Consider the following 13,349-nt stretch of genomic DNA (forward strand, 5'->3'; position numbering starts at 1 on the left):
CCAGTATCTCGGACAAGATTCACGTATATTTCTCGAGATAAAGAAAATCCGTATAGTTCCCGGTCCGTGGAAACACTGTAAATACTAGGATAAAAATTATTGTATAAAGGAGAAGTTGACTAAAATTTCAACTGAAGGTAAAAAAATCAAAATAACTTAAAATATGAGATGATGAACGGGTAGGATCAAGATTCAACCAATTATAATTAATTAATATTCGACGATCCTTATTAGAGGTGCATCATATTTATTTGGAGTATGAACATGTTTAAACATTAACACGTAGTTAATCACTATCCCAACACAAATAGTAACAAGGAGTAAACGAAGGTTACAGACCGCTGGGTTTTACCGCTACAAAGTAGGGTAGGGTGCCGTACTGGCTACACTACTCCACGATAGAACACACGATGAGACAGTCTCCGCATTGGTATTGCAGTTACGCTTATCGACACAGGCAGCAGCACCGGTTTGCTGTTTTCATACGTATAAAGTGCACGGGAAGCCATACCTGACTGGCTTATGGGAGAGCTGACTGGCTTTCGGGCGGGTGACTGCCACACCGAGTAAATTACCAGCGCACTGACTGCCAAACCGGGTGGGCACAAAAGTATATATTTATATATATATTTATATATATATGTGTCCGTTAGCACGATAACTCGAGCAAAAATGATCCGATTTTGATGAAATTTGGTATAAACGTGTAAACCTACATTTTTTCGAACGAGTTCGCGATCCAGCATGATCGGACCATGGGAACGGGGGTTTACGGGGGGTTTTATGGGGTAAAAATAGGTTTTTCCCATTTTTGACCCTAAAAACACAAAATTTCACAATTTCTTTTTAAACCATTTTGTAGAGCTTAAAAAAACAAATAATTTAGTATATTGAAGCATTATTATGCGCCTAATTGTCATGGAGAAAATTCAAAAAAATTGCAATTTTAAAATTCTCATGTTATTCTTATGGACAATAAGTCAACTGTTGTAGTTTGCTTGTTTATGAACATATTTTGATAAAAGTTGGAAAATACATTAATTTCTTACTAAACCACAGTACCTTTTAATATTATACATAAAAAAAACTTTTTACCCTCCCTGTTGCAGCAAACCTAAGTACTTATTAAACTAATTCTGTTTAAATAGGGAATAAATGTGATATTTTTAAGGAGACATTTTAGTTTAAATCCAATCAGGCAAATGGAAATTCGCTAAGTCTGCAGGTTTGCTGCGGCGAGGGTATTATAATGTTGCTGAGGATTTAAGATCTATTCTATAATCCCGGTGTTCAAAGGAATAACAATAAAATTGGATGAGGATTAAATTCATTATCAGCATAACTCTGTGAAAAGCTTTCAGTGTTTTACAAAGTTATGTCAAAACCCAATTAAGGAAGGAAAATAAGGCACCTGGCCTTTCGAGCCTATTAAAATCTCCTGGAACAAAGAGAGTCAGTTAAGGTGTAAGCAAATAATGCTTTTAATTCGGTCGCTGTCAACGTTGCATAACCAATTTACTCTGAAAGCCTTTGAAAAATGAACTCGGCCTGATTGCGCTGAGCTTCTTACTGAGCTAATCAACTCTTTCTGAGATCGTCTGCCTTTCTTACATTGTCCTTTGATCCTTTTAATGCATCGGAAGTGTTATCTCAAAACCATTGTGAATATTGTCCCGGCTGTAATGAAAAATTTTGTTTAGTTGAAATCAAAGTTAGTTATTTATAGTTTGTGTGACCTTAAGTTTGCTAAAAATATTTTCATAATTTTAATACCAATATTTCTAGCGAAAATGTTAACCAAGTTGTAGGACATTAATAGTTTGTCTGATTAATTTCCACTATTACAAGTTACTATGTAAAATTCACATTAACATACTCTCTAAATTTTGAATGTTTCAAATTACTAATTTTGTTTACTAAAAAAGCCACTGACAAAACAAAGAAGCAATAAATATACATTAACTGATGATAAAAGTGGCAGAAAAACGTTGATATAAGACAAGTCCGTTCCGAGAAAATAATTTAAGCAATACATCAGGAAAATTTATAGTTCAGTATATCCTTGATTGCCCTTCATCACTCAGTGCTTTGTAAACATTGTTTTCGACGGCTTTACTCTGTATGTCCTACATAGTCGCCTTTTAGAAGATTAGAGAGTACAAAATATTTTTTATAGGTTTGATATAATACCGGTTCTTAATAATAAGCCAACAGAAATACTTTTATATATTGTAATTAAAAATACAGTATGAAATAAATAACTAGACACTAGACCCAATGTAGTTAATCTTTTATAAAGGTTTTAAAGGGAAAACAAATATATTTTAATACCAAATGAGCGTGACTTTATTTATAGATATAAAATAAAAACTAACTGAAAGAAATTTAAACACAAGTGACCAACCACTTTGGGTGATTATTCAGAAATGATCAGATGTACTGCAATTCTTTCTTCTTTCCTTACAAAACAGTCAATTAATTTTAACATTTAAGTATTAGTTACAGTAATTAATTACCAGAAAGCTTTAGCCATTATAAGGAAACAAAACACTCTGTCAAATAGTTTTCATCGACAATTACATATTCCTATTTTGATTATATATGTTTAGCAAAATTAAATTGTATTGATGAAAATCAATCCCTTTTAAGTTTGAAACTTATTTGTCTTTTATTTTATTCAATTACAAGATCACAATAGCTGTCTGAATCATTCCAAATTTAAATATATAAACAGAATAATTACATTTGGTCATATTGAAGGTTCAACAGCACCTGTGGTTAATTGAATAAATTTTCACTTTAATGACCCAGTGTTAATTTACCTACGTGTTTAATGTCAACACATAGTTTTAACTTTTGTTTAACTGTTTTAATGAAATATTTTATTTGATAATATTACAACTAAATAAAAATTGTATATTTCATAACAACTACTGAGTCATTGCATATTTGAGACAATGTTTGAAGTGCGAGATTTATCGAGCACCTCAAATGGTCGAAAATATCTACAGAGTATAGACCCACTTTCACTTGTGTTTTGAAGGTGTATTCGCTTCATACAAAGAATAAATATTTTCTTCATTACAAAACTCATAGAATTTGTTAGGTTATGCCTTCAATTTAAAGTTAATATTTACTTTAGTTGTTGAAAATTAAAACAGTTGATAAAATCAATAACATAAATTTGTTTGTTTTTGTCAGCAAAATCCCAAAAATATAGTAAACATTATTTTCGCATAGTAAACATTCTTTTGCCATAGTAAACAAAACAATGTAATGATAGATTTTCGCAGGTGATAAACAAAAAACTAAAACAGGCCATTTCACAGTAGTGTAGCAAAAACAGGTCATTTCACAGTAGTGTAGCGAAAACATGTCATTTCACAGTGGTGTAGCGAAAACAGGTCATTTCACAGTGGTGTAGCAAAAAATCTATTTTATTTTAGAGATAGTTAACAGTAGCTTTGTTTCTCTGTACTGTAATGCTTTTGTCAAAAAGTCTATGGTTTGTACTGTTCCTTTATAAAAATGTTTTTAAAGTAGCCCAAATACACAATATATATATATTTTTTTTCATAGATAGAAGATAACAAATTTAATTTATTTGAATTTATTTGTTGCAGATTTACAAGCTAACATGTGACACTGTGGTGCTCTTGTTAGAATGCAACCCAGACATGGGTTCGTTGCTAGATTGGGTTGTGGACCGTTGCTACACTGCCAAAGCTAAGGTTGCTGACGGTTGCTTTCTGGCCCTGGCTACCATCTTTAGTGCGCGGTAAGTCATAATTTCCTTGTTGCAAGCATTGTTCGTTGCTAGATTGGGTAGTGAATCGTTACTTTACTGCTAAGGCTAAGGTTGTTGACGGTTATTTTTTCGTTCTAGTAACCATCTTCCTAAATTTCCTTAATAAAAGTTTAAATTACCCTGTTATGGCCAAAACGATCTCGTGTGGTTTGAACAACGACTACAGCTGTTTCATGCCGCACATCATCAGGTTAGAATGTCAGCTGATTTTTAACTTTCCCGTTTGCTAACACTGTTGTACTAGATTCTGTAGTGGACCATTGTTACACTGCTAAGGCTAAAGTTGCCAACGGTTGTTTTCTCGCTGTAGCTAACATTTTCTGTGCACAATAAATCCTAAACTTCATTGTTGCAAGTATTTTTTCAACTTCAAAATACAATTATTTATCTATTTGGATTGGTAAACAAATGAGGAATTATAAGTTTTTATTTTGAGATGAATAGTTTTATTAATATACCATATTATTTTATTGTATTTCAAAATGATAAAAAAACCTTACTGAACATAACTTTATAATTTATTTTTAAAGGCTATCAACAACTAAAAACAATAATAATTTTAAAAACCAACCGTCAAAGTGCTATATTGTATTTTCCCCTATATATTGTATTTTCTTTTATTTCTGTAAACCATGAACATTACTCTCAATATTTGAGTCAATCAATACCGTAAGGAAACACAGACACAGATACGCCACACTGACCAGCGGTTACTGTATCAACTTGGTTAATTGGTGGTTATACGGTTAATTGGTTACAAATGTTTCTACGTGATAGTTGAACCTCAGTTGGTTACATTGTCACACTGACCAGCGGTTACTGTATAAACTTGGTTAAATGGTGGTTATATGGTTAATTGGTTATGACTGTATCTGCATGACAGTTGAACTTGGTTACGGTTAGGCTCCTTGGGTGATCTGATTGCTTAATAAACTTGTTAAATCATGAATTACAAAGAATTGTTTTTAAAATAGTTATACAGGGTGTTTTTTTAACGCAATTTTAATTACAAGTACTCTGGGACACTGTTTAACAACAAAACAAGCTCACAAAATGTTAGTGTCCTGGTTTTCTATAATTCATTGCTGATCAGCTGATAATTTGCATTGTTGCATATTTGTCTTTGACGTTTGGTGTTATTAGGATTTTATTGTAGACTCAACATAAAGTTTTTGCAAGCTCAAATAGAGTATCTGCAGTAGGTCAAGAATGTTTTTGTTTTAAAAAAATCCAATTTCGTTGAATTTTTGAAAAGTCTATAATAGTTGATTTATTTTATATTAAAATCACACTTGGATCCTTAGTTTCAATAAACAAGGCTTTTCAATAACATATTATTGTGTGAATAGAAGGAGTATACTAAAAATAATGTCAAGTTGGGGAAAACAAAATCAAAATTCATAACAAGATTTCATTACAGTTCACGTCAACAGCCAACCAGCGACAAATAAAATTGACGAGCTTTCAATTTGATGTCAGGAAGTCATTGCTTGTTTATTCAGTTGCTCATCATGGGTGACTGAATTAGTGATTTTAGTGACTATTATAATCAACAACATGATGCAAGTTACTAACAAGTCCCACTTCTTGATTTGATCCACAGTTTTGATTTGATTTGATTTGATTTGACTAACACTGATTTTAGTAAATATCCCATGTAGGGAATGTGCTATATTACTGTAGATCCATGATAAGTCTTAGACCCGGGACAGATTTTTTTGGTTTTTTTTTATCCTCAGAGGCCAAAAAACACCACCCATTGACATTCATCTGTTTGCATATACATTTATATGTACGTTAGCAAGATACTGTAACTCTAGTAAAAACCGATTTTTGATTTTTGGTACATACGTGTAAACCTACGTTTATTCAAATGATTTGTCAACCAGCATTTTTAGACTGGAAACAGGGTTTCAGGGGTTACCTCATAAGGAGTAAACTTTCCATTTCCACAATGGATAAAATTCCATTTTTTACAATGAAGTTTTCCAATATTTTACTGTCAAAACTAACACATTTCAAAATTTCTTTCTAAACCATTTTGTAGAGCTTTAAAGAACAAATAATTTTGTATATTAAAGTGTTCTTGTACAATTAATGGTCACAAAGAAAATTTAAAAAAAAAACCCTAAATTTAAAATGTTTAAGTCATTTTTATGTTGTAGTTTGTTTGTTTATGGTTATATTTTGATAAAATATGGCGAGCTTATTTATCTCATACCTATTACCAATTTACAAAAAAAAAACACTCTTTACTACTTCCATTGTAGCAGCAAACATTTAAGCACTCGTTAAATCTAATATTATTTAAATAGGGAATCCATCTGACATTATTAAGTAGGCCTAAATATTTTAGTGAAAATCCAATGAGGCAAATGGAAATAGTCTGCAGGATTGCTGCAGCAGGGGTATTTTCAAGTTTTTGAAAAGAGCAAATGTGGTCCATGTTGCCATAATTTGTTCCAAAGTTACAAATAAAGATGTTTACAGCAATTTAACCTTGCAAAATTAAAATTAATGCTCAAAACATCTATAAAAGATTATTTCAATACAAGAAAATGTAAAAACTTTACATTGAAAATTTTTTTGTCTACAGAGTAAATGTAATTATTGTTCACGATTCTATTTGTCAACTGCAATGTAGCTGTAATTACTACAAGGGGGTTTCCCAGTTGCACAGTTTTTACTGGACGATTTCGATCAAGAACAGCTTGAGTTGAGCTTGACATTTGCCAGCTACAAACCTTGCCTGGTAAATGAATTTTAGAGTTAATGAATTAGTATTCTCGACAAAACAAATTAATATTGATGTATTTAGCAAATAGTATAAACAGGCACATTCCCTATCTGCTAAAAAGTTTTTGTGGTAAGAAATAGACCCGGGTCTAAAATTAACATGTTTTGACACCTTGTAGGCCTGTTGATGGTTTAACCTAAGAATTGAAACTAGTTGCCACTATAGTAACCGAGAATTGCTATGCAGGAATTGTAAACAATTTAAGATAAAATTTAATATTCCATTTCATCAGTACAGATTTACCAAAACTTAGGTTTTAAAAGCTTGAACTCATCGGAAAGTGTTCAAAATAATTCTATAGATAATAGCAACACTAGACCACAGTAGACAATGCAATATAAATCTTGCTTACGTTTCCCTAGAAGCTTCAGTCTTTCATTGCCAACCTCTTGTCTCCGAGCGTACAATAAACTGCTGTGGTAATCCTCGACTTTATTTTATATTTCTTCAGAGTTTTAAATTTTTTTTATTTTTTAAACTATTTTTTTCAAATTAATTCACTATTTTAAATTGGATACAAAGTTCTTATTTATCTTCCAATTTTTACGTATTGATTTCATATTATGAATATGATGCATTTATGTCTTTAATCGATTAATTGATTTAAATTCTGCATAGAAAGATATATTAATAATTTTAAGTTTATTATAATACTTTCAATATTTGTTCAGATAGGTTTAATTTCTTGTCATGGTCAATAACTGATGTATTATAATTAATTCCTCACTAACAAAGAAGAGATAAAGTTACTTAAAATAAAAATAAGAATAAAAAAATGAAAACAAAAACATTTTAACAGACAGGGTTCTAAGTGTAAACAAATTGCTATTGGCAAAATTTCCCTATAAAATAGGGAAGAAGCTATTACTGTGGGTCGTAATGGTAAGACAATTGGTAAGACAACCCGTGACCAAATTACTTTTTCATTTTGGTGTCCCAAGAGGCCAAAAAACCACCAGTATTCATTTAAATTTGTATATATGCATGTTTTTGAACAAGGTAACTCGAGCAATGATGGTTAGATTTTGATGAAATTTACACTTGAATGAGTTTGCGAACCAGCAAAATTGGGTCTTGGAAACAAGGTGTTATTAGGTTTAAAACTTTTAAAAAATAGTTGTTTTCAATTTTTTACTTAAAACCATGAAAATGCCCAATTTTTACTACAACCATTGTGTATAGCTTAAAAAATAAATAATTTTGTATATTAAAGTGTGGTTGTACAACTAAAGGTTACGGAGAAAATTAAAAAAAAAAAACTGTACATTTAAAATTTTTTGGTAATTTTTACGGAGAAATATTAAACTGTAGTAGTTTGGTTTTGTTAATTGATTTAATGTGATCAAATTTTCCAAATTTATTTATTTTTTAATATATCTATAAACAACATGTTTTCCTTCCCTATAACAGCAAACTAAGGTACTTATTTAACCTAATATTATTTAAAAGGAAATAAATTTGACATATTTTGGGAAATATTTTTGTAAAAATCAAATGAGACAAACGGGAATTCGCTTAGTCTGCAGGATTTCTTCCGTCAGGGTATTTTTACGTAAGTTTTGATATAAAATTCAACAATTGTTTCAATTGATACAAATAATTTTTGACCTAATACATCCTTACTCCTATTTAGGCCAATGCTGATTCACACAATGGACATTTAAAGCAATAAATTACATTAGCTGTTCCGACACAGATTGCACCATAAAAAAGCAATTGTCATGACACATAGAGCAACAGCCTCGGGCAGTATTTCATTTTTATAGCTGTAAACACAAACTGTGAGTAGATGGGAAGAGGGTTTGTAGGTTCAAAACCATTCGTCTTCGGATAAAACACTATGGCTGACGTCTTCGTTATGTGAAGAATTGTGTGGGAAATTAGTGTAAGTCGTTTCATAGACTTTCGTTAAATTTTTGGGGAATTATACATAGTCAGAGTCAAAGTCATCTTTATTGTCACATACTTAGCTTGGTGGATATTTTTCTCCTGTTCACATGGTGTTCATTTGATTCAAGTTCCTTAACTGTTACCTAATATTATACAGTGTGAATGGTTGAAATTTGCGAATTCGTTTGAGTGGTAAAATCTTTACTCGGTTCAAAAGTGATTGAATCTTTGACATGAAAATAAATACCACAGAACCTTTTGAACAGCCTACCTTATTACAAATTTTGGTCAAAATTGGAACTGTGGTCTAAGCCTTATAGCATTACCAAAAACTAATCTCACAAAAAAACAAACTAAAAAAATGTTTAACTCTAAACTGGTGGTAAAAGTGTTAAATATCGGTTTTTACAAACTTTTTTGTTCTCTTTGTTAAAAACATACGTATTTATAATTTCCGTTTGCCCTCTTTAAAAATATGTGTATATGAAATTAATTGAGTTATGTATTAATTATGTAAGTAAACAATTTGATTTTAATAAAAAAAATTGTTACTGTATTGTATTGGTTTTTCATGGAAACGGGAAAATGTATAATTGATCATTATTCAAAACTAGAAATAGAGCCTAATTTAATTCCGGACAATCATTGTTAGTGAGCTTCACAAGTGCACTCAATTATATACAAACAATGCTTCAAGTCCTTGCCGATTATTTAATGAGCACTTGACGATTCAATCTATTTGAATTTTTTACGTATTTCTCGATTGGATGTTACAATCATAATTTTAATGTATATGTAATATGGATTCTCTATTTGGGAATAATTAAAATATGCTTGCTGCAGCAAACCTGCAGACTCAGCAAATTGCCATTTCCCTGTTTGGATTTAAAAACATTTTTTTAAACATGTTAAATTTATTTCCCATTCAAATCAAATCATCACTTTATTCAGCTTTATAAATACAGGAATACATTATTAGTGGTAAGAATAGTATTCCCCCGAATGGACTGCAAGTCCGTGCTCGAGGAAAGAGCTCTTACCAGCAGGAAATATGTTTTGGTTATTGTCATAGGTCAAAAACATGTGCACACTGTTTATAAATAATGTGTACATCTATACTTAAATACGTATCAGGAGCTCTTAAATACATATATATATATATATGCTATATAAATATATTGTATAATAGAATTATTTAACAATAAACAGCCTTAAGCAACAATAAAAATATTAATCTATGAAGAAAAATGTATTTTGATAGCTATTATGGCGGTGTTTGATGTCAGAGATAAATTTAAATGTAAGGCGAGCGAATTAAAGCCTCTGCAGCCTCTCGTCCCACAGTCATCAGCCACTCACACACATTAAAATAATATTAAGTTCGCCAATAAGTAAAAATGAAAAGGCGACTTATTGTATGCTAAAGCATCTTTTGTATCAGGTAAACTATCTCAATGACAATAAATAAGGGAGGAAAAAATAATTTTAGTCTCTTCTACAACGTTATCACTCAACAATGTTCTTTAAAAAAAAATCTGTGACAGTTGATCCATTATAAATGGGATATCTACTTCATTATTTTAAAGGCAATAGTTATAGTTTCATTCTTTTCTAAAATAAATTTTTCAATCAGCATGTAAGTAAAAAACCTTATTGTACACTTTGTGTTAGCTTATTCAAGACGTATTCACTTTGTGAAAGCAAGACACATCACGTTCAGTCTCCGCAGAGGTGTTTTGTCTTGTTACCAAATCCATCAGCTGATCAAAGTAGCTTTACGGTTCACAGAGGATGAGTGTAAACTGATTGAGTTTGTCTGTCATTAATGCTGCATTGTGATTGGGCCGTTGCTACTCCCAGTCTCAACGTAATCACGAGTTTACAGACAAGAACAGATTGAGTGTAAACGTTTTACGGCGGTTCTACCGAAATCAGTAAAAAAGTGGAAGACTCGGTATGGTTTAGTATGATTGAGTGAGAGATTGATAAAAAAAGTAAAATTTTACCACATGAGAGGTGTAAACCTTTTTTAACGAGACAAAATATTAAAATCTTTTGTTTATACAAACTAAACTAATAATCATAATTCTAAAATTTATGAGGGTACTTTATCATAAATAAGTTTGTAGCAATTCATATAACAAACGCTTATAAAATGAGTAAAAGGTAGGCTAGTTTATAGAAAACTATTGTTTGATTTTTAATGTATACTTCCAATTTAAAGACAATTTCAATAAAATTATTGATTACCTTAATTCACCAAGATCTTGGATCCTGATATTTTTTTAAGCAGTTGTAAACTATGGCAAAGCTGTACAAAAAGATCAAAATTTGGCACTAAACAATACAGTACTATATTTAATAACTAAAACAGAAATTACTTTAAAATTATTTATTTCTGATATCAACAAATAAATAAACGTATACAACTTCTGCTTGGTTTCTTATATCTTTTAAAATCCAAGCTTAAACATTTTTCATAATGAATTAATTTTTATCTGTTTTTCTCTTTAAACGGTTTTAGACTATGTATTCAAAACATATTTTTTGTAATCTTTTACATAGCAAAAATAGTTAATCCTGTACGTCTAAAGAGTTGTGTTTTGCATTTCATAAACCAAACATTAATTGCTGAGCTTGACATCGCTAACTGCATTACATCATTAATTCAGCAAATTTGTGCAAATCGTGGCAATTGGCTCCGAATCGTGCAGTTCAACGCTATTGTCATGTGCCAATAGCACTCTCATAACAACCACTTGCATATTCATGTAACAACTGGTCGAAGAAGCGTCAATCCATAATATCATCATGTTGGTTCGATAAAGCAAATGTTGTATGATTGACGTTCCTAATACATTCCTATTTACACAAGTTCAAATTTTGGTTTGGTTAAAAAAAGGGAAAATATTGCGGTAAAAATGTAAAAAATGTAAATACTGTATGAACATAATAATTGATATTTACAATTTCAGGGGGAGAAAGTAATTATAGTAAAAATGACAAAATTAATCATGGTTGTGTTATAAAAATAAAGAATGTAACTCGAGAAGAAGGCTGCGTACTCAATAACGTTTAGATTAACGGAATATGAAAACTATTTAGCTTTTAATTACCTACGTACGGGAATTGAGTTGTCAGTCAAAACTGTACATAACTCAGAACCGCTAGTTTTCACACGACAAATTCTGGTAGTTTACAATTTTTCATCCGATTATAGACCTAGACGATATAAGTTTTAAATCCACCAATTGAATTTTTATTTTGTCAGCAAATTATTTTAAGTACAGTAGCTAAATAAACTTCCATAGCATAAAATCACTTCCATACCTTATCTTACCTCCGTGGCCACTGAAACTTTAGTAAACTGAAATTTCAAGTGTTAATTACATAGAAAAACTAACATTCAGTTGAGTAGACATTTCATGAACAAAAGAACAATAATTGTTCTGAAATTATTTCAGTTCACCTACATCATCACTTAAAGTGTTATTCACCTTTTGATTGTTACTCACTAAATAAAAAACTATACCCAATAGAACCTTTCCATGAAAAAATACAGCAGAATTTTGCTCTTAATTTTGCTATTCCAATCTTAGTTGTTACTCACTGAAGATACACGGTACACATTGGATAAGACCTTAACCTTAATTGGAGAAGGGTGCGATTGAGCTGAGAACAATCGTTAATCTTGCATCCCCAGTGATTGTGCCGTACGATTGTCAGACGCTGGTGATTGTCTTTAGATTACTTTGGTAAACACCCTTTCACGGTAGAATGAAGACAAAATGTTCAAATGATTTGGAATGTTTCTGGACTTGGGCTGATTTACTTGTGGTTTTTGATGGATTTAAAGATAAAACAATAAAAATGTCCTAGTTTTTCTCATCTTTAAATTTTTGTAATTAAATTAGTCAAAGCCTGTATTTTTTAATCTATCAAGAATAATCTTAATTCACCTCCCAATACATTACGCTAAATAGATTAATACTTTTACTAACAATTTATATACTTAATACAATAATCCTTGAGGGTTTCGCCCACTTGAGTTTAATTTATTTGTAGAGTTATTTTAAAAGATCGAAAAACTAGTTTTGAACCCTATTGAACTGCGTAATTTGTGCAGAGGTCTCCTCGTATGTTTTTATAGTCATGAATCATTGTATTTATGAATTAATGAATATGTAGACATTTTTTCTAGTAAAGAAAGGAGGGAAAAATGAAATATGGTGAAATAAACTGGAAATTTTAGTTTGATACAACATACGTTTTCAAACAAAAAGGAAATAAGGCCTGTTATACAAAAAACTAATTTCATATAAAAATTAAATAAAATGTTTTGTACATATGACAGCATAAAAGTTATACTTGAAGATTTGTTTCTTTACTTCTTCTTGTTTAGTTATCTTCTCTTTGAACTTTGAATACTTGGCCCAACCATGAGTTTTTCAACTGTACAGTATCTACAATATACATTCAAAACTTGACAAATAATTCTGCTTCATCATTGTTACATTTTTCTGCTTGGCCATAGGAATCCCATACTGCGGGTTTTGCAGCACGATAGTTATTATAATCGAATAAATCTGTACATAACAGCACTTATATTAAATCTGTGGTCCTTATGACATATTATGAAGTCCACTTGACTATTCCAGTGGAAATCTGGTCAGTAACGCGTTGACGTCCGCGCGTGGAATGGCTTTTTGTTGGGTCAAACAGCCGCAATTTGCATACAAATTTGGTGTAGTAATGATCCCGGGAAGTATTGATGCTCGACGACGGATGTGCCCATCGAGGAGCAAGATTTAGGAGGCAATATTATAGTTTGCGGATTTTCAATATTTCTATGCT

The 13,349-nt window shown here is 31.0% G+C and overlaps 1 protein-coding gene across 1 annotated transcript in view; it reads left to right on the forward strand.

Moving 5' to 3' along the window:
• LOC128995812 (protein furry-like) overlaps positions 1–13,349 on the forward strand; it is a 61,512-nt gene that overhangs the window by 36,000 nt on the left and 12,163 nt on the right. The window contains exon 24 of the mRNA XM_054420830.1: positions 3,624–3,778. Within this exon, the coding sequence (XP_054276805.1) occupies positions 3,624–3,778 (155 nt within the window). The remainder of the gene's footprint in view (positions 1–3,623; positions 3,779–13,349) is intronic.

This window comes from Macrosteles quadrilineatus, unplaced genomic scaffold (assembly GCF_028750875.1).
Source record: "Macrosteles quadrilineatus isolate MER2022 unplaced genomic scaffold, UCM_ALF_1.0 Scaffold_5__1_contigs__length_97177068, whole genome shotgun sequence".
Taxonomy (NCBI): Eukaryota; Metazoa; Arthropoda; class Insecta; order Hemiptera; family Cicadellidae; genus Macrosteles; species Macrosteles quadrilineatus.